This window comes from Dipodomys merriami, unplaced genomic scaffold (assembly GCF_024711535.1).
Source record: "Dipodomys merriami isolate MVZ:Mamm:240054 unplaced genomic scaffold, mDipMer1.0.p SCAF_71, whole genome shotgun sequence".
NCBI lineage: Eukaryota > Metazoa > Chordata > Mammalia > Rodentia > Heteromyidae > Dipodomys > Dipodomys merriami.
This window is the reverse complement of record NW_027206302.1, coordinates 388,158-405,591: the sequence shown is the minus strand read 5'-3', so window position 1 is coordinate 405,591 and position 17,434 is coordinate 388,158. Positions and strand designations below refer to the sequence as shown.

Below are 17,434 nucleotides of genomic sequence, written 5' to 3'. Positions count from 1 at the left end.
AGGAGGGGCTGGGAAGGTGGCTCAGTGGTAGAGCGCATGCCTTGCATGCCAGAGGCCCTGGGTTCGATTCCTCAGCACCACATAAGCAAAAAGAAAAAAGCCGGAAGTGGCGCTGTGGCTCAAGTGGTAGAGTGGTAGCCTTGAGCTGAAGAGCTGAGGGACAGCGCGCAGGCCCAGAGTTCAGGCCCTATGATCGGACCCAAAAAAACAAAAAACATACATATGCAAGGAATTAATATTACTTTTGTTTTTAAAAAACTAGTATCAATGAATATGGGTTATTAAAAATACAAAAGGTATGAAAAATAGTGAATAAGCAACTTAACGGACAAAAGTGATTTTGTAAAAGGATTATAAGGGGAAAAAAAAGTATAAAACATTTTAAATGCCAAGGTAAGTACTACCTACACAGCCATTCAAGTCAATGTATCACAAGAACTTTGCAAAAATTGTAGAATCCTGGTAGACAGCACAGTGAAAAGGTAAGTTAAATCAATTAGTCATTTTGAGCAACAGAGCTTCAGTTTTATGATTTATATAACCAAGACAGAAGATTATGAACAGATAATGAGGCCAATTTAGTTTTCCTAAAAGTGGAATAAAACAGATAATGAGGCCAATTTAGTTTTCCTAAAAGTGGAATAATCAAATAAAATGGTCAATTAGGAAGATCTATCTATCTATCTATCTATCTATCTATCTATCTATCTATCTATCTATCTAGGAATAGGACTAGAGACAGAAACCCAAGTGGGGTTTGACAATCCTTTTTCTTTAAAAATGTTTATTTTTCAAATAATCAGACTATTTCTCAAAACCCTGTGCCACCATTTAACACAAAATTTCTGTAATTAGTTAGCTTAAAATTCTTTTATCCTAAATTTCTTTACAAGATTTGCACAGGTACTTTGGGAAAAGCATCTTGGAAATAGGTTACAGTAAATCTTGGAAAGGGTAGGAATAGAAGTACCTCTCCCTAGAATACGGAAGAAAAAGAAAATACAGTAGTTTTGAACAAATGAAGGAAAGACAAACTATATTCAGGCCAGGTTGGGGTGGCTCAAGCCTGTAATCTCACTACTTCAGGAGGCTGGTATCTGTTGTTCACAGTTTGAAGCCAGCCAGGGCAGATAAGTCCACACAAATCTTATCTCCAATCAATCATAGAAAAATCCAGAATTGGCACTGTGGCTCAAGTGGTAGAGTGATAGTCTTGAGCCAAAAGGAGCTCAGCACCCAAGCCCAGAGTTTGAGCACCAGGACTGGCAAGAAAGATAAGAAAGAAAGAAAGATAAGAAAGAAAGAAAGATAAGAAAGAAAGGAAGGAAGGAAGGGAGAGAGAGAAAGAAAGAAAGAAAGAAAGAAAGAAAGAAAGAAAGAAAGAAAGAAAGAAAGAAAGAAAGAAAGAAAGAAAGAAAGAAAAAAGAAAGAAAAGCTATATTAAATGAACAGCAGATGAATAAAAATGTAGATTATTATATATCCAGTAAAACATAACATGAGGTTTATGTAATCTGAAATTTGAAGTCAGTAACCATCTCTAGACAGTGCCTATCAGTGTCTGATGCATTGTGTAATAAGTGCTTTATAAGTATTTGGTCAACGAGGGGCTGGGAAGGTGGCTCAGTGGTAGAGCGCATGCCTTGCATGCCAGAGGCCCTGGGTTCAATTACTCAGCACCACATAAGCAAAAAGAAAAAAGCCGGAAGTGGTGCTGTGGCTCAAGTGGTAGAGTGCTAGCCTTAAGCTGTAGAGCTGAGAGACAGTGCCCAGGCCCAGAGTTCAGGCCCCATGACCGGACCCAAAAAAAAAAAAAACAAAACAAAACAAAAAAAGTATTTGGTCAATGAATAAATTACTTCACTAATTTGAGAAGTATATATGTCACATTTGGTAACAACAAACAAAAAGGTCTCTTTTGATTGTAAGCAAATAAACAAGAAAATAACACCCCCTAGACAGCAAATGGGAATAGTGACCCTTGTTTCTTTTATAATGAAAGTTAGAAATTCCAAGTTATATAATTTATGATTCATCTCAAACAAAGTAAATTACCTATTTGGCCAGCAATGATAGGAGGTCTAACAACTAAAAGTATCAGTTTATCAAGCAGAAGATGAAGAAATCGAACTACTGGTTCCAACTGAGATGAATTCAGTGCTGAAATACTGCTTTTCAATTCATTTTCTAAGTTATTTTCCATGATTCGCATATCCCCAATTCTGACTGGGAACATGTGTTCATCCAGAGCATTGACCAGAGCAAAGAATTTGTCAAGATAAGGATCCTAAAACAAAGAATAAAAAATTAAAAAATTAAAGCTATGTAAATTTTTTAATCATAAAGAACTGTAGACTACAAATATATTACCTGAAAATATAAAAAAAGTATAAAACTTGTTTCCAATTAAACATGTCCATTCTCATTTACTCAAGAAATAAAGCGTTAATAAAGAAGGATTTACCTTTTTCAGTTAGAGTTTGACTCATTTGGCACTCAATTATTGTGGCAGTTATCTTAGTAACCCATCTGTGTGCACCCATTAATTTGCTATTTCTTAGCTCCAAACCCATCATCTTTATCATACTGTGCAGCAGAGAGCTGGCTCAGGTCTTCAAACTACAGCTGCCACCATCAGCTGGATTGCAACAGACTCAAAAAGTAAGCAGTATAGAAGGTAGTCTGAAAGGTTTGATGAGTTAAAAGATATTTTCATTTGTTTTGTTTGTTTTCCAAGAGATGGAAAGCAGATGTGAATGCTGCAAATTAAAGGTGAAGGATACTAGCAACAATATTCACAGCTATGGGTTTCTCAGTCTTCCATGGCAGGGGTTATCCACCAAGTTTTTTTGAAATCATAGCATAGCAAGTGACATGTTCTTATGTATCTCTGTTAGCTTTATTTAGGTTTCTAAGTCCCTTCTTGATACTTTCTGTAACTGTTATCTCTGCTATCATCATAACATTTAGTAATGAGTCATCTTTAATATGTTTAACAAATTTATCTTTAAATTTAGCCCCCATTCAAGTTTCTATGGATTTGTCTCCTGACTAAATACTGACTGTTATTATTTAACCTACCTCCTTCCTAACAGAAACAGTCTTATCGAAAGCAATAATGTAACAGAATTAGTCTTATCGAAAGCAATAATGTAACAGGTTCTAGGATAAAAGTTGGCTCTTTCAGGTTCCTTTATAGGATGTCTGTATACTATACAGTTCTGAGCAATGAGATGTGAGTAAAAGTTGGTTGGAGCTAGAAGAAAATTTCTATTTACTTAGTAATGAAAATGATTTTTTTTTTTTGGTCCGGTCATGGGGCCTGAACTCTGGGCCTGGGCGCTGTCCCTCAGCTCTTCAGCTCAAGGCAAGCACTCTACCACTTGAACCACAGTGCCACTTCTGGCTTTTTCTGCTTATGTGGTGCTGAGGAATCGAACCCAGGGCCTCATGCATGCAAGGCAAGCACTCTACCACTGAGCCACCTTCCCAGCCCAGCAACCAATTCTTTAAGAAGATTAAAATATATAATCCTAAATGTCAAGATGCTCTTTAGTAGATACTGTACTTAAAAAAAAATGAACTCAGGAGATTCAACTTGCCAGGCAGATACTTTCCACTAGTGCCATGTCCCCAGATCTTATTTGCTTTAGTCATTTTTTTAGGTAGGGTCTCACATTTTTGCCTGGGTTGGCCTCAGATCACAATCCTACAGCCTCCCAGTATTTGGATCAAAAATACAGACCAGCATGCCAAGCTTGTTGGCTGAGATGGAATTTCACTACCTTTTTGCTCAGCGGACCTTAAACCAAAATCCTTACCATCTCTGCCTCCCAAATAGCTGTGATTACATTTTATAATTTCTGAATCAACTACATAACATTTTTCCTCAAAACTTTTTTATGATGATGATATCACATGACTGCTCCATAAATATAAATTTAGGAGTAAAAGATTAAAAAATTACTGACAACTTTAAAAAAGCTAACAATGATTATAGGAACTTTTTTTCCCAAAGGAAAAAAGCTGATATGTAGTATACAGTAGTAAATTCCTGCTCACAGAATTTAATTAAAGCAGCTCAGTTTATGTAGATAGAGCTCTCAGTCCCGTTACAGTCAGCTGTGTTTAAATTTCTGTGTAATCTGCTCAGTGTTTTCCTACCCTTAACTTTGTGAAAATAAGCCTCCCCACAAAAGCAAGGTAAAATAAATGCAATCATGCTATTCAACATATACTATGTGGCAAATGACCTATGTAACTTGTAGGCAGGGATAGGTGAGGGGAAACTGAGGAAAGTAAAGGAGGGGTGACCCTATCCCAAAAAATGTACTCATTGCCTGACTTATGAAATGGTAGCCCCTCTGTACAACATATTAATAGTAACAATTTTATTTTTAATGGAAATAAAAGAAAGGTAAAAGTGAACATGCTGAATTAAAGTGATAATTATCAATGAAAGTCTTAGGTTTGTTGAAAGACAGCATATATTTAGTAGAAGTTAGATGGTGTTATGGGAAAATGAAGTAAGCATCCATAGTACAGCACAGACAGAACTCTATGCATCCTCCATTTGGGGTTTTTCCTCAAAGATTTCTGCTTAGAACCATATGCCCATTGATATAAGGGTCTGCTGACCTTATATATTTCAGAAGACATAAAGTGATAATACACTAAAGGAAAGAATATGTGTCTATCTATATTATGACAATCTTTTCATCAACAGGAAGCACAAGACACATCCAGTAACATGAAAAAATGAAAAACTCCACTGGAGTTATTCTGTTAGTAGAGTCTACCTATGTTTTACTAAATAAAATCTATATATGATGTGTTTTCCTTAACATAGTATAGAGGCGCTATGTCTTATTTTCTTCTAAATCATTGTGCAGTGAAGAGTTAATAAAGCAGGTTGAAGACTGCCATCCTTTGAAAGGCCTGCTGCAAGGTGGGCCTTGTATAGGAACTTAAATTTCAGGCTGGGTCCAATGTATAGGGGATAGCTTATGTGTCTAAACAGTAAGGTTTATGCTGAACATCTGCCTTCCTCCTAGGATTCTAGCACTTAGGTACATGTAGGCAGAGAAAGTCTACCAGATACATGTTAGGAAGTGAGGGTACATGACAATCTCTTAGTAAAAAGCCCAAGAAATGAGTCTCTCCTAGCTTCCCTTGCAGACAGCAGTTTGTGTACGTTGTATGACTTCACTAGGAAAGGATTCATGGATGATTGTGCCTTATTTCCTGCAGATTTCACATGCACCTTTTCCTTTGTCGATTCTACTTTTCATCCTTTCAGTAAACCAAACCATAACTCTGAGCATTACTAAATGACTTACCTTGTAAGTCTTCCTAGCACAGCACTGAAGCTTAATGGGTTTGGGAAGCCCCCCTGCATTACTCTTCCCTTCATGGGTGGGAAAACCCTAGATTCTATTTAAACACTAGTCTCTTCTCACCCTGTATGTTCTCCTTGGAAAAATCACATCCACCAATTTAGTTTCAGCAATCACATTATTCAGTTACATCGAAACTAATTATAGCTATCATTTTGCATTTGCTGTCTGATTATCTGAGCTACCTACTTTTCCTTTCTTTGATTACTAATACAACTTCTCTGTTCTTAGCAGAACAGACAATGCTTTCTTCTGTACTTAAAAGGATTTAGTTAATATATTTAACATAGTACTAATATTACTGCATTGCAATTAATTTATACTTTCTCCTGTTACATTGTAAGGTCCTTGAAGGGAAGTTCCATTCCATGACAGTTAACTTCTCTGACACCATGGAGGGAAAAACAATAAACACATGTGCATGTATGCCACACAAACACACTGTATAACAGAGCAAAGTGCAACACAGAGAGATGCACACTTATGTACATACTTGTTATAAGTGCAGAGTTAGCTGAAATAGAGGGAGCTGCTATGTATAAATGGTCATCTTCTGAGGGAAAATTCAAGTGAGATCAGAAAGACAAACATTCCAGCCCAAAAGTCTAAACACAAAATCTTAGAAGAAAAATGTGGCATATTCTAGAACTAGGGTGAAGAATCTTAAGCAAATGATTCTAATAATTCTTCCCCATTTGATCCAGGCATGGTACCTCAAGCTTGTAATCTTAGTTGGGAAGGGAGGTTGAGGGATCACAGTTCAGACCAATCCAGGCAAAAAAAAGTTCACAAGATTCCATCTTGACCAATGGCTGGGCAAGGGCAGAATGTGCCTGTCAACAGCAACACTGGGAAGAACAACTGTCCATGTGAGCCCAGATATAAAGTGAGACCTTATCTTAAGAATACTCAATGCAGAAGCTGGGCACTAGTGAATCACACCTGTAATCCTAGCTACTCAGGAGGCTGAGATCTGAGGATCACAGTTCAAAGCCATCCTGGGCAAGAAAGTCTGTGAGACTCTTATCTCCAATAAACCACTAGAAAATCGGAAGTGGTGCGGTGGCTTAAGTGGTAGAACGCTCACCTTGAGCTGAACAGCACAGGGACAGCACCCAAGCCCAGAATTCAAGCCCCATGACCGACAAAAAAAAAAAAAAAAAAAAAAAAAAAAAAAAAATCACAGTATGTTCACAATAATAAAAAAAAAAATCAATTAAAAAAATTAAAAAAAAAATCAATGCAGGGTGACTGGAGCTCATGCCTGTAATCTAGCTACTCAGGAGGCTGAGAGTTGAGGACAGCAGTTTGAAGCCAGGTAGGAGAGGAAAGTTCGTGAGCATCTTATCTCCAATTAATCACAAAAAGCTGGAAGTCATGCTGTGGCTCAACTGGTAGTGTCAGCCTTCAGCACAAAAGTTCAGGGACAACATCCAAGCCCTCAGTTCAAGCACTAGAACTGGCAAAAAAAATGTAAAAACAAAACAAAACAAAACAAAACAAAAATGCAAAAGGTGACTGGCAGAGTGGTCAAGTGGCAGAGTGACTGCCTAGCAAGTGTATGGCCCTAAGTTCAAATACCAGTACCTCAAAAAAAAAAAACTAAACTAAAATTACCCATTTTACTTTTGACATACTTGAGTCTATGAGAAATAAAATGAATTAGATGACAGTTTTTCAACTCCATTCTATTATGCGTTAGAAACTTGGAAACAAATCATTTCATTGTTCAAAATAATTTAATGACACTTAAAAAAACAAATATTAGCCTGCGGTGGTGGCTCACATCTGTAATCCTAACTCAGGAGGCTGTGATCTGAGGATTGCAGAGCCCAGCCCAGGCAGAAAAGTCTGTGAGATTTTCAAAAGTCTGTGAGATTCCAATTAACTACCAGAAAAGTGGAAATGGAACTGTGGCTCAAAGTGGTAGAGCACTAGTCTTGAAGGGTGTGGGATTGAGGAGGGGGGAGAAGCTAAGGGACAGTGTCCAGGCCCTGAGTTCAAGCCCCACCCCCAAAAAATTACTTTTGCTGTTTATTGTTTACAACTCCCTCCCCCCCTTTTTGGTACTAGGCCTGGGGCTTTAACTCATGGCCTAGATGTTGCCCCTGAGTTTTAATGCTCAAGGCTAGTGCTCTACCACTTGAGACAGCTCTACTACTTCCAGATATTTGGTAATTAATTGGAGATAAGAGTTTTATAGAGTTTCCTTCCCAGGTTGGATTGAATTGCAATCCTCAGACCTCAGCCTCCTGAGTAGCCAGGATTATAGGCATAAATCATTGGCACCTGGCTTCTTTCCAACTTGTAAATTTATGTTTTAGGTGATACATTTTTCTATAAGTCCAACAGCAAATAAGAAATCTGACATAGGGCTGGGAAGGTGGCTCAGTAGTAGAGCGCTTGCCTTGCATGCATGAGGCTGTGGGTTCGATTACTCAGCACCACATAAGCAAAAAAGAAAATACGGCAAGTGGTGCTGTGGCTTAAGTGGTAGAGCGCTAGCCTTGAGCTAAAGAGCTGAGGGACAGCATCCAGGTCCAGAATTCAGGCCCCACAACCGAACCAAAAAAAAAAAAAGAAATCTGACATAAATATAAGATCATATTTAATTCATTCAAGTGAATTTGATTATACAAAGTACTGAAACTCACCTGCGTATGGATAGATGAAACAGCAATAACTTCAACATTGAACACACCTTTGTGATTGTCTACCCATTTCATGCCAGGTAGAGGAACCTGTAAGATAGCAAATGTAATGGTCATAACAGCTTAAGAAGATTATTAACTCAGAAAACAAAGCGATACCTCCATGCGAAAAGACACTGTGGAAATACTTCTGATCAGTATAAATTAAAAACTTACATGCAATTTCTATTATAAAATCAATAAATTATTTTTACGAGAATTTAAAGATTTACAGCATAAAATGTCAGAAACTAATGCCCTAAATTTTTATCTTTCCAGAGAAATACTCCCTTATAGAATTCCCAATGTTCGTATATACACATATATTTTTACATAAATCCTTAGAGGTAGTATCAAATATATTATTTTTGAAATCCAATTTTGCATATTAAACATCATGAATCACATAGTATTCCAGTCTTTATTTTAAATATTCTTTTACTTTTAAAAATTAATAGGGGGGCTGGGAATGTGGCTCAGTGGCAGAGTGCTTGCCTTGCACGCATGAGGCCCTAAGATCGATTCCTCATCAGCACATAAGCAGAAAAAGCCGGAAGTGGTGCTATGGCTCAAGTGGTAGAGTGTTAGCCTTGAGCAGAAGAGCTGAGAGACAGTTCTCAGGCAGAGTTCAAGCACCATGACTGACAAAAAAAATAAATAAAAATAAAAAATTAATAGGGAGGCTTTAACACATATGCAGTGGACTAATACAGTAAAATTTAATTGAACATTCCCTTGTTGGATCATATCCAGGTAATTTTCATTTTTTGCTATTATCAATAATCCTGTAAAGTTTTCAGAGGGGGGGTGTGTGTGTGTGTGTGTGTGTGTGTGTGTGTGTGTGTGTGTGTGTGTGTGTGTGTGTGTGTGTGTGTGTGTGTGTGTGTGTGTGTGTGTGTGTGTGTGTGTGTGTGTGTGTGTGTGTGTGTGTGTGTGTGTGTGTGTGTGTGTGTGTGTGTGTGTGTGTGTGTGTGTGTGTGTGTGTGTGTGTGTGTGTGTGTGTGTCTCTCTCTCTCTCTCTCTCTCTCTCTCTCTCTCTCTCTCTCTCTCTCTCTCTTGGGGATTGAACTCAGCCAGGGTCTGGGAATTGTCTCTGAACCCTTTTTTTAGTCAAGGCTAGCTACAGTTCCATTTCTAGCTTTTTGGCAATCCTGGGGCTTGAGCTCAGGGCCTGGGTACTGGACCTGAGCTCTCTTTGTGCTCAAGGCTAGTGTTCTACCACTTGAGTAACAGTGCCACTTCCAGCTTTTTCTGAATAGTTTACTAGAGATAAGAGTTTCACAAACTTTCCTGCCCAGGCTGGCTTCAAACCATGATCCTCAGATCAACCTCCTGAGAAGCTAGGATTATAGGCTTGACCACTGGCACCTGGCCACTTCTGACTTTTTGTTGGTTGATTAGGGATATGAGTTTCATGGACTTTTCTGTCTGGACTGGCTTCGAACTGTGATCCTCAGATCTCATCCTCCTGAGTAACTAGGATTACAGCATAAGGTACTACAGCACAGCCAAGTTTTCAGTTTTTATATTTAAAGTATCTGTTGAAGCCTCCACATACTTTTCTAGGTACTATGGTTACGTGGTAAACAATAAACATAAGGTCTTGTCCTCTAAACTTACCAATGCAAAGAAGAAAAGCAAAAGGTAATTTCAGACAGTGATAAATACTGAGTAAATAAATTAAGATTTAAAACTAACAGAGTGAAGCAAAAGCATGAAAAAAGAAAAGGTGGAAAATAATCCTCTGAGCAGGTGCTATTGTATTTGCAAGGAGAATAAAAAGACCTGCCATGTCAAAATTAGGATGAGGAAAGGAAAGAGTAAAGGGCTGAAGAGAAGAAAAAGCATAGAGGTTGGACGGAAGAGAGATGATGATGTGATGATGATGGCAAAAGTTGATGTTGGAGAAGTGAAAGACTTAGATCATTCAGAGATTTATAGGTTGTGAAGGGAAAATTTTTATAATGAAATGTCAATGGACTATATTTTTTTCATCATAAGAAACAGAATAGAACTACATCAACTTTTTTTTTTTTTTTTTTGTCGGTCATGGGGCTTGAACTCCGGGCCTGGGCGCTGTCCCTCAGCTCTTCAGCTCAAGGCGAGCGCTCTACCACTTGAGCTACAGCGCCACTTCCGGTTTCCTGGTGGTTTATTGGAGATAGGAGTCTCACGGTCTCTCCTGCCCGGGCTGGCTTTGAACCGCGATCCTCAGATCTCAGCCTCCTGAGTAGCTAGGATTACAGGCGTGAGCGCCTGGCTACATCAACTTTTAATTCTTTGTTTTGGTGCTACTTTTGAATTTGTTGTTTTTCTTTAAATTATATTTTTATTATCTTTAAGTAGTTGTACAAAGGGGTTAATATTCAACATGTCAGCTTATAAGTACAATGGACCTTGACCCCTATTAGCTATCATTCTCCCCCATTTGTTATTTTTCAAAAAGGGTCTCATTTTTTGCCCAGCCTAGCCTGGGTGCCTATATTCCTATTTATACTTTCTGTACAGCTAGGATGGCAGATGTATACCACCACAGCCTGCTTGTTATGACATGGGCTTTTGTGAAGTTTTTGTGTGAGCTCCCAAGTAGCTAAGTTACAGGCATGAGCCACAATATTTGGCTTACTTTTTATTTTTTAAATTGCTTTATTTTGTGAGAATTGATTTTGAAGGAGCAAGAACTGAATGACATAATAAAGCAATGAAAGTATTTGAAGAACTATACATAGTGTTAATATACTGCTAACGGGAAAAAAATTCTAGAGGCAAAGGATATAATTCAGTGGTGGAATAATTGTCTGTTATGTATGAGGGCCTAGATTCAACCCTCAGTACCACCGAAAAAAAAAAAAAAAGAAAGAAAAAAGAAAACAAGCAAGTAACAGCCCTAACCAACTCTCAGAGGATTACACAGAGTATAATAACTTTTTTTGTCAAATTTATAAAAGTAAAGTACACAATGTAGTCTTTAGATATACATAAGCCATATTTTAAAAAGTTTTAAACGTTAGTTTTTACAATTATGAGAATGTACTTAATATTACAGAACTATACACTTAAGCATGATTAATGGAAGCCAATGAAACATAAAAACATCAAAATTCTTTAGTTACTAAGTGAAATAAGATTATCAAGGGAACAGTAATAGTTTTACTTATTTATTTTTGGGTCCAGTTATGGGGCCTGAACTCTGGGCCTGGGCGCTGTCCCTCAGCTCTTCAGCTCAAGGCTAGCGCTCTACCACTTGAGCCACAGCGCCACTTCTGGCTTTTTTCTTTTTGCTTATGTGGTGCTGAGGAATCGAACCCAGGGCCTCAGGCATGCAAGGCAAGCGCTCTACCACTGAGCCGCCTTCCCAGCCCATAGTTATCTATTGGTAAAAATATTTTTATAATAAAAACTTATTTCATTCAGTCTTTTTTTTTTGGTCAGTCATGGGGCTTGAACTCTGAGCCTGGGTGCTGTCCCTGAGATGTTCAGCTCAAGGCAAGTGCTCTACCACTTAAGCCACAGCGCCACTTCTGGTTTTCTAGTGGTTAATTGGAGATAAGAGTCTGAAGGACTTTCCTGCCTGGGCTGATTTTGAACCATGATCCTTAGATCTCAGCCTCCTGAGTAGCTAGGATTATAAGTCACTGGTGCCTGGTTCTATTCAGTCTTAAAAAAATAAAAGAAATGTATTCATCTTAAAACCAAAATGATACATGTAATGTAAATGGAAAGAAAAGGATTATCCTTCTATCTAAAAGAACTACAATAAAAGAGATACTGACCTCAGGAGACAATACAGAATAAGCCTGTGGTGGTTTTTCCAGTGAGACTGGTAAGCAAAACTGGCCAGTCTTCAACCTTCCATTCTGAAGCATTGGTATCCACTTTTAAATGAAAAGGAAACAATTTTAACTTAAATATATTTGCTATAAAAATAATTTAAGGAAATCTATTTTAAGAACTTGGTACAAGTCAAAATCATCTCATATCAACAAATACTGTGAAAATTATATAAGTAGTAACAATAGGCCTTTGTATTCCTCTAAAGTAATATTTCCCTGATACTTTACTAAAAATCCTTAAAATATTATTATTCTAAACATGAAATATTTGATATGGAGACCCTTATTACCTAAAGAAGTGTCAGTCCTAGAAAAGGCCACAAAGTAAATCAATTTAACAACAGCTAACAGTTTCAGTTTAATAGTGAAATTTTTAATTAGCTTGGAATACTAAAGACAAACTAAAAGTATGAATATCACTTTCCTATAATTGGCAAAATTCATGCTATAAATGCAAAAGATAAAAATAATGAATCAAATGATGACTATTTTTTTTTGGGTAGAAGCACAATTTTTCTAATAATTGATACCCTAACACATTATGATGTCCTTCATGTTAAGGTTTACCTCTACAATTCAATCACAATAATTTTTGAAAAATACTCAAGCGTTTGTAAATCTCTTTCCTCATTTTTTTTAAGACTGCAATTTAGGGGCTGGGAAGGTGGCTCAGTGGTAGAGCGCTTGCCTTGCATGCCTGAGGCCCTGGGTTCGATTCCTCAGCACCACATAAGAAAAAAGAAAAAAGCTGGAAGTGGCACTGTGGCTCAAGTGGCAGAGCGCTAGCCTTGAGCTGAAGAGCTGAGGGACAGCGCCCAGGCCCAGAGTTCAGGCCCCACGACCGGACCCCCCCAAAAAAAGACTGCAATTTATTTTACACTCAAATCAAGCTCTCCTTAGAACTGTTGTATTTATATTTCACTGTGAGATAAACATTGACTGAATAAATTATCTAACTACATTAATGAGTATTTTCTTCTTAGGATGATTCTTCCTTAATCAGTGAAAGTTTATAACTATAGAATCAAACAGTATAGAAATAATAAGAAACATCAACTATATCTTACACATCATAAATATTTTTAGTATCAAAGAAGTAAACATTTAGGACAACAAAAAAGGACTTACTGTGTATCCAACAGGTGTTTCAAGAGGAGTATTTTGTTTTTGTTGACAACTAACATGATAAAAAGTAAAAAGCAAGTGATGATGGTCAGTTAAAGTAGCAGGGAGTTTAACCTTAATTTCTTCATGGAAATCAGGAGACCTTCATACAAAAAATAAAATAGAATAAAAATAAAAACCAATAGTAATTTACTCAAAATAAGTTTCACATTTGTATATGAGTGTTTTTAAAATTAATTTCTTGATTCATGCTTCGTTTTTCTCTATTCCAAAATGTTTTTCTTTATTCTTCATCTCTAATTAAATCCTACTTCAAGATGAGGAAGCTGCCATTGTTTCTAAAATTTCTCATCTTGCTTCTATTAAATTCAAATAGTAATTCTACCATTTGAAAATTCATTAATAATTACCACCATGATATTGAGATCTTCATTACATTGGAATCTATGTAAGATAGGATTTTCTACATTCATGAGCTAATTCTGACAAGCATTACATAGAAAAAATATGCAAGTTTTATAAGCATGTTTTAGTAAATACTGCAGTTAGAAAAATGTTTTCCTAGAAAGGTTAATTTCTACCATCTTTTTGAAAAAAAAAGAATCTAAAGATACCTTAATACTGTTAGGTTCCCTATAAAATGTCATGTATTACTTATTCCAGGACTAATGAAATAAACAATGTTAGCAAAATACGGACTACTGATTGACTCAAAGGGGAAAAAAAAGACAACATGGGGAAACATCCACAAATTGCATTTGTCCCAGTTTATAAGTATTCTTAGACTTATTAGGATACAGGTACTATGTTTGAAGAAGCACGAGCCTTCATCTCAGTATCCATCTAAATGTTCACTGGGAATCCTAATGTCCCCAAGGAGCATTTTTATAGGAAAGCATGGCTGATATTCATGATATATACTTAAAAGGGATAGAACTATAGCATCTCAACTTTCCATTCTCAGTATTTTTCAGAAATGTATTTTGTCCTACCAATTAAGATTATTTATCTTAATATTCTTCTCTTTCAAGTAAACCTCAAAACATGTCAACGGGTATGTATTTGATCACAAAAATATTAAGTAGAACTAGGCCTTAAAGAGCAAGAAAGCAAGCTAATGCTAGACACTTGAGAACTTGATGACTTTGTGGTTTTTTTTCTCAAAAGATATTATGCATATTATTATTAATCTCACCACATCATGACTGACTTATAAAAAGTTGATTTTACTGGCGATATCAGATGGTATCGTCATTTTAATTCCACTAATGCTGACAGAAAGAAAAATAACTTAGCTACAAACTGAGAAACTTGGTATCATTACTGGTTATTGAGTATTTTGGTTCATTTCCTCCTGCAATCACATTATGTGAAAGTATTTGTGGAAAATTACATATCTATGGAAATTATTGCTTCAACAGGTAGGTTTAATTGTTCAACTTTAGGCTAAACCTTGTCTTCCTATTTTTGTGGTGATCTTAAAGATAAATACAAATAATTATCTTCAAAAGCATATAATTTAGTAAGACTATAAATAAGGAGCACAGATATTGCTAACTATGTTATAGAAACAAGGGTTGGCAAACTGGTTCAAACTGGGCCAAATCCAGTCTACTACCTGTAAATTAAAGGTTTTTTGTTTGTTTTTTTTTTAATTTTTAAATGGTTAAAGATATACATTAAATTACAAATTACATGCAATTCAAACTTCAGTATCCATAATAGTTTCATTTGAACAAAGCCAATCTACTTACTTACTTGTAACTCTATTTATTATAATATCTGCTTTGATGTTACAATAGCAGACTTCAGTGGGCATGTAGCCACAGGTCTAAAGTGTACACTACCTAATCTTTTGTAGAAAGTATTTCTAATCCCTAATGTGAAACAGACAGGACTAAATATTTCAAGAACAGAATTGAACAGATTACTCAAATTTGAAATTAGGAATTCATTATTCAGAAGCTATATCTAAAATAGACTTTAAACAATGAGTGGGAGTTCAGTAACACAGGGAATCATTACTATAGTAGAATAAGATTTAAGAAAGGCCCAGAAACATATAGCAGAGTATATGTTTGCTAATGAGGCAGAAAGAAACTATCAAGATTCAAAAGCCAATTAGATGTTGAAGAATAAAAAGAAGACAAAGATTTCTTAATTTTTGAGCCAGAATAACTGGTGGCAAGCATTAACAAAACTACAAAAAAAAAAAAAAAATCAGTCGGGGTCACGTCAGGAAAAGCCAGAAATACATACATGGAAATTGAGAATAGCAGGACACCAAAATAAGTATGTCCAGTAGGTCTATGAAAACACATGTACATACCTCAGAAGGAGGGTTAGGATTGAAAATAAAGGGTTAGAAACCACATGAATATTAGGGTAGAAGATTTTCATTGAATGTAACGCCAAGAGACTGATAATTTACAAAGATTACATACAGAGTTGAGAAAATTGAAAGTAAAGCTCTTTGTATTTTGTTTGGAATTGCCTATACTTAGAGGATAAGAATTAGTATTAAAAAATGTTTAAAGAAGTAGACATGGCCACAAAACAAAGTTGAGAAAATACATACTATAAAAATACTGAAGGAAGTTTTTGTGTTTTCTCTTAGCAATAATTAGGGCTCCAAACTTCCTAAGCAAGGGCTCAACCAGTTGAGCCATACTTCCTGCTGTATTTTTTTAAGTATGGAAAATATAAACTTTTTGGGAATAAGAGACAGAGCTAATAAAACTAGACTATGAATATACAAGAAAAGGGTAACTGGCCAATATCCTGGAAGAGCCTGAACAGGATGGCTAAAGAGCTGAGGTGAAAAGACTCACTTGGACACAGAGAGGTTCACTGTTAATTTTCAAATAGAAGGGAAGGTAGATGAGTTGAAGATAATCTGAGATGAAGAGACACTATGAATCTCAAGTTCAATGACCATAATCAATTTAATAAAATAGGAGTGAAGAAAGTAATACACTCAGAAAAAAAAGGAGGAAACAGAGGAAATTCCTGGAGCTATTGTTACTTAAGAGACAGAGGAAGTGGGGGGTATGGGAAATGGGAAAGAGAGAAAGAGGAGAGGAGAAGGGGTAGTGCAAGCAAAAGTGATCACAGGACTACAAAAGAGTTATGGGGCCAAAAGATAAGATAAAATTAACAACTGTAGCCCCATCATATACCAAAAATTCAATTTGCAATAGCTCTGATTGGTGTGATTTTCTAATTTTCTTCAACTGTTTACAATAACCTCTCCCCCAAAAGCATAAATTAAAGGTTATCCAAAGCTTGTAATTTCCCATAGAAGTAAAACAGAAAGTCACTGAATCAAAGTATATTATTGGATGTTAAGAATATGGCCAACTCAACTACTAGGTTTAAGTTTAATAAAGACGTAAACAAAACTAAAAAGTTTCAAGGGAAAATAATAGAGAAAGATCATAGGACCAGAAGCCACAATGAAAATAATTAACAATATAATAAAAATGAAAGGATCAGAGAATTTGATAGAAAAGACTTTTTTGGTATAAAGTTGTATATTTGAGATGTTTTTGCACTGAAACTCTGATGTAGGCCTTGAATTTGGCACATTTAGTGCAGCAAAGCATTTGGTAAACATACTAACGTGAGTGCTAATAATGCCACTAAGAAGTGAGTAACTTTGAAAGAAATATTTTAATTCAGTACCTGTTATGATATACTACGGCTGTATAGGCTTCCTTTGAAAATTCTGAACAGCTAGATTTACCAAAGATTACCTGTAACAAATAACAGCATGTTGAAACTTTGTTATAATAAATGCTGGATGTTTCATATCTATGTAAGAATTTGTCTGATTTAATAACTTAAGAAATGGGCAAAATCAGCCCAATGAAGAACAATGTGCCTACTGAAGTTCTTTAAAAGCTCAGTTAACTCTATTTTTTTCAATGATAGATCCATCTGATATTCAAACATTCAAAAATGTTCTATTAATTATATTCTATTTACTGGAAAATAAAGTACATTTCTTTCCTTTTCTTAGAGAAAGTAAAAAATTCATTTTAAACTGGATACAGCATATCATTTTGAACTTACATAAGAAAAATCAAGTTAGATTGGTAGCATAAACCTACCATACAAATTGGAGGCATCACTAAAACAGTAATCATTCTGAAAGTGAATTGTAATTTATAAATGATAAAAATATGATTTTTAGGTAAATTGATGTATTCTTTGCTTCTAGTACTTGCTGCAAGTTACTTCACAGTGGAAGAACTCTATTCTTATAATCTTATATTTATTTGTGGTTAAAAAAATCCACCAGATTAAGAAAATATAATGGTGCTTCTGCTGAAAGCTTAAGAGGTAAAGTAATTCAGTATTATTATGTGTCTCTTGAATTCTTACAGAT

At 35.9% G+C, this 17,434-nt stretch overlaps 1 protein-coding gene across 17 annotated transcripts in view; it reads right to left on the bottom strand.

The window, feature by feature from the left end:
- The window catches only part of Dock7 (dedicator of cytokinesis 7), a 205,216-nt gene that overhangs the window by 105,879 nt on the left and 81,903 nt on the right, over positions 1-17,434 (bottom strand). For all 17 annotated transcript variants that reach the window (XR_011368959.1, XR_011368960.1, XR_011368961.1 and 14 more), the window contains 5 exons: positions 16,729-16,799; positions 13,048-13,186; positions 11,860-11,961; positions 8,051-8,137; positions 2,056-2,287 (listed from right to left, as the gene is read on the bottom strand). Coding sequence is in view for 6 of the 17 variants with exons in the window: in XM_070008950.1 (XP_069865051.1) it covers positions 2,056-2,287; positions 8,051-8,137; positions 11,860-11,961; positions 13,048-13,186; positions 16,729-16,799 (631 nt within the window). In the remaining 11 variants the exon portion in view is untranslated. The remainder of the gene's footprint in view (positions 1-2,055; positions 2,288-8,050; positions 8,138-11,859; positions 11,962-13,047; positions 13,187-16,728; positions 16,800-17,434) is intronic.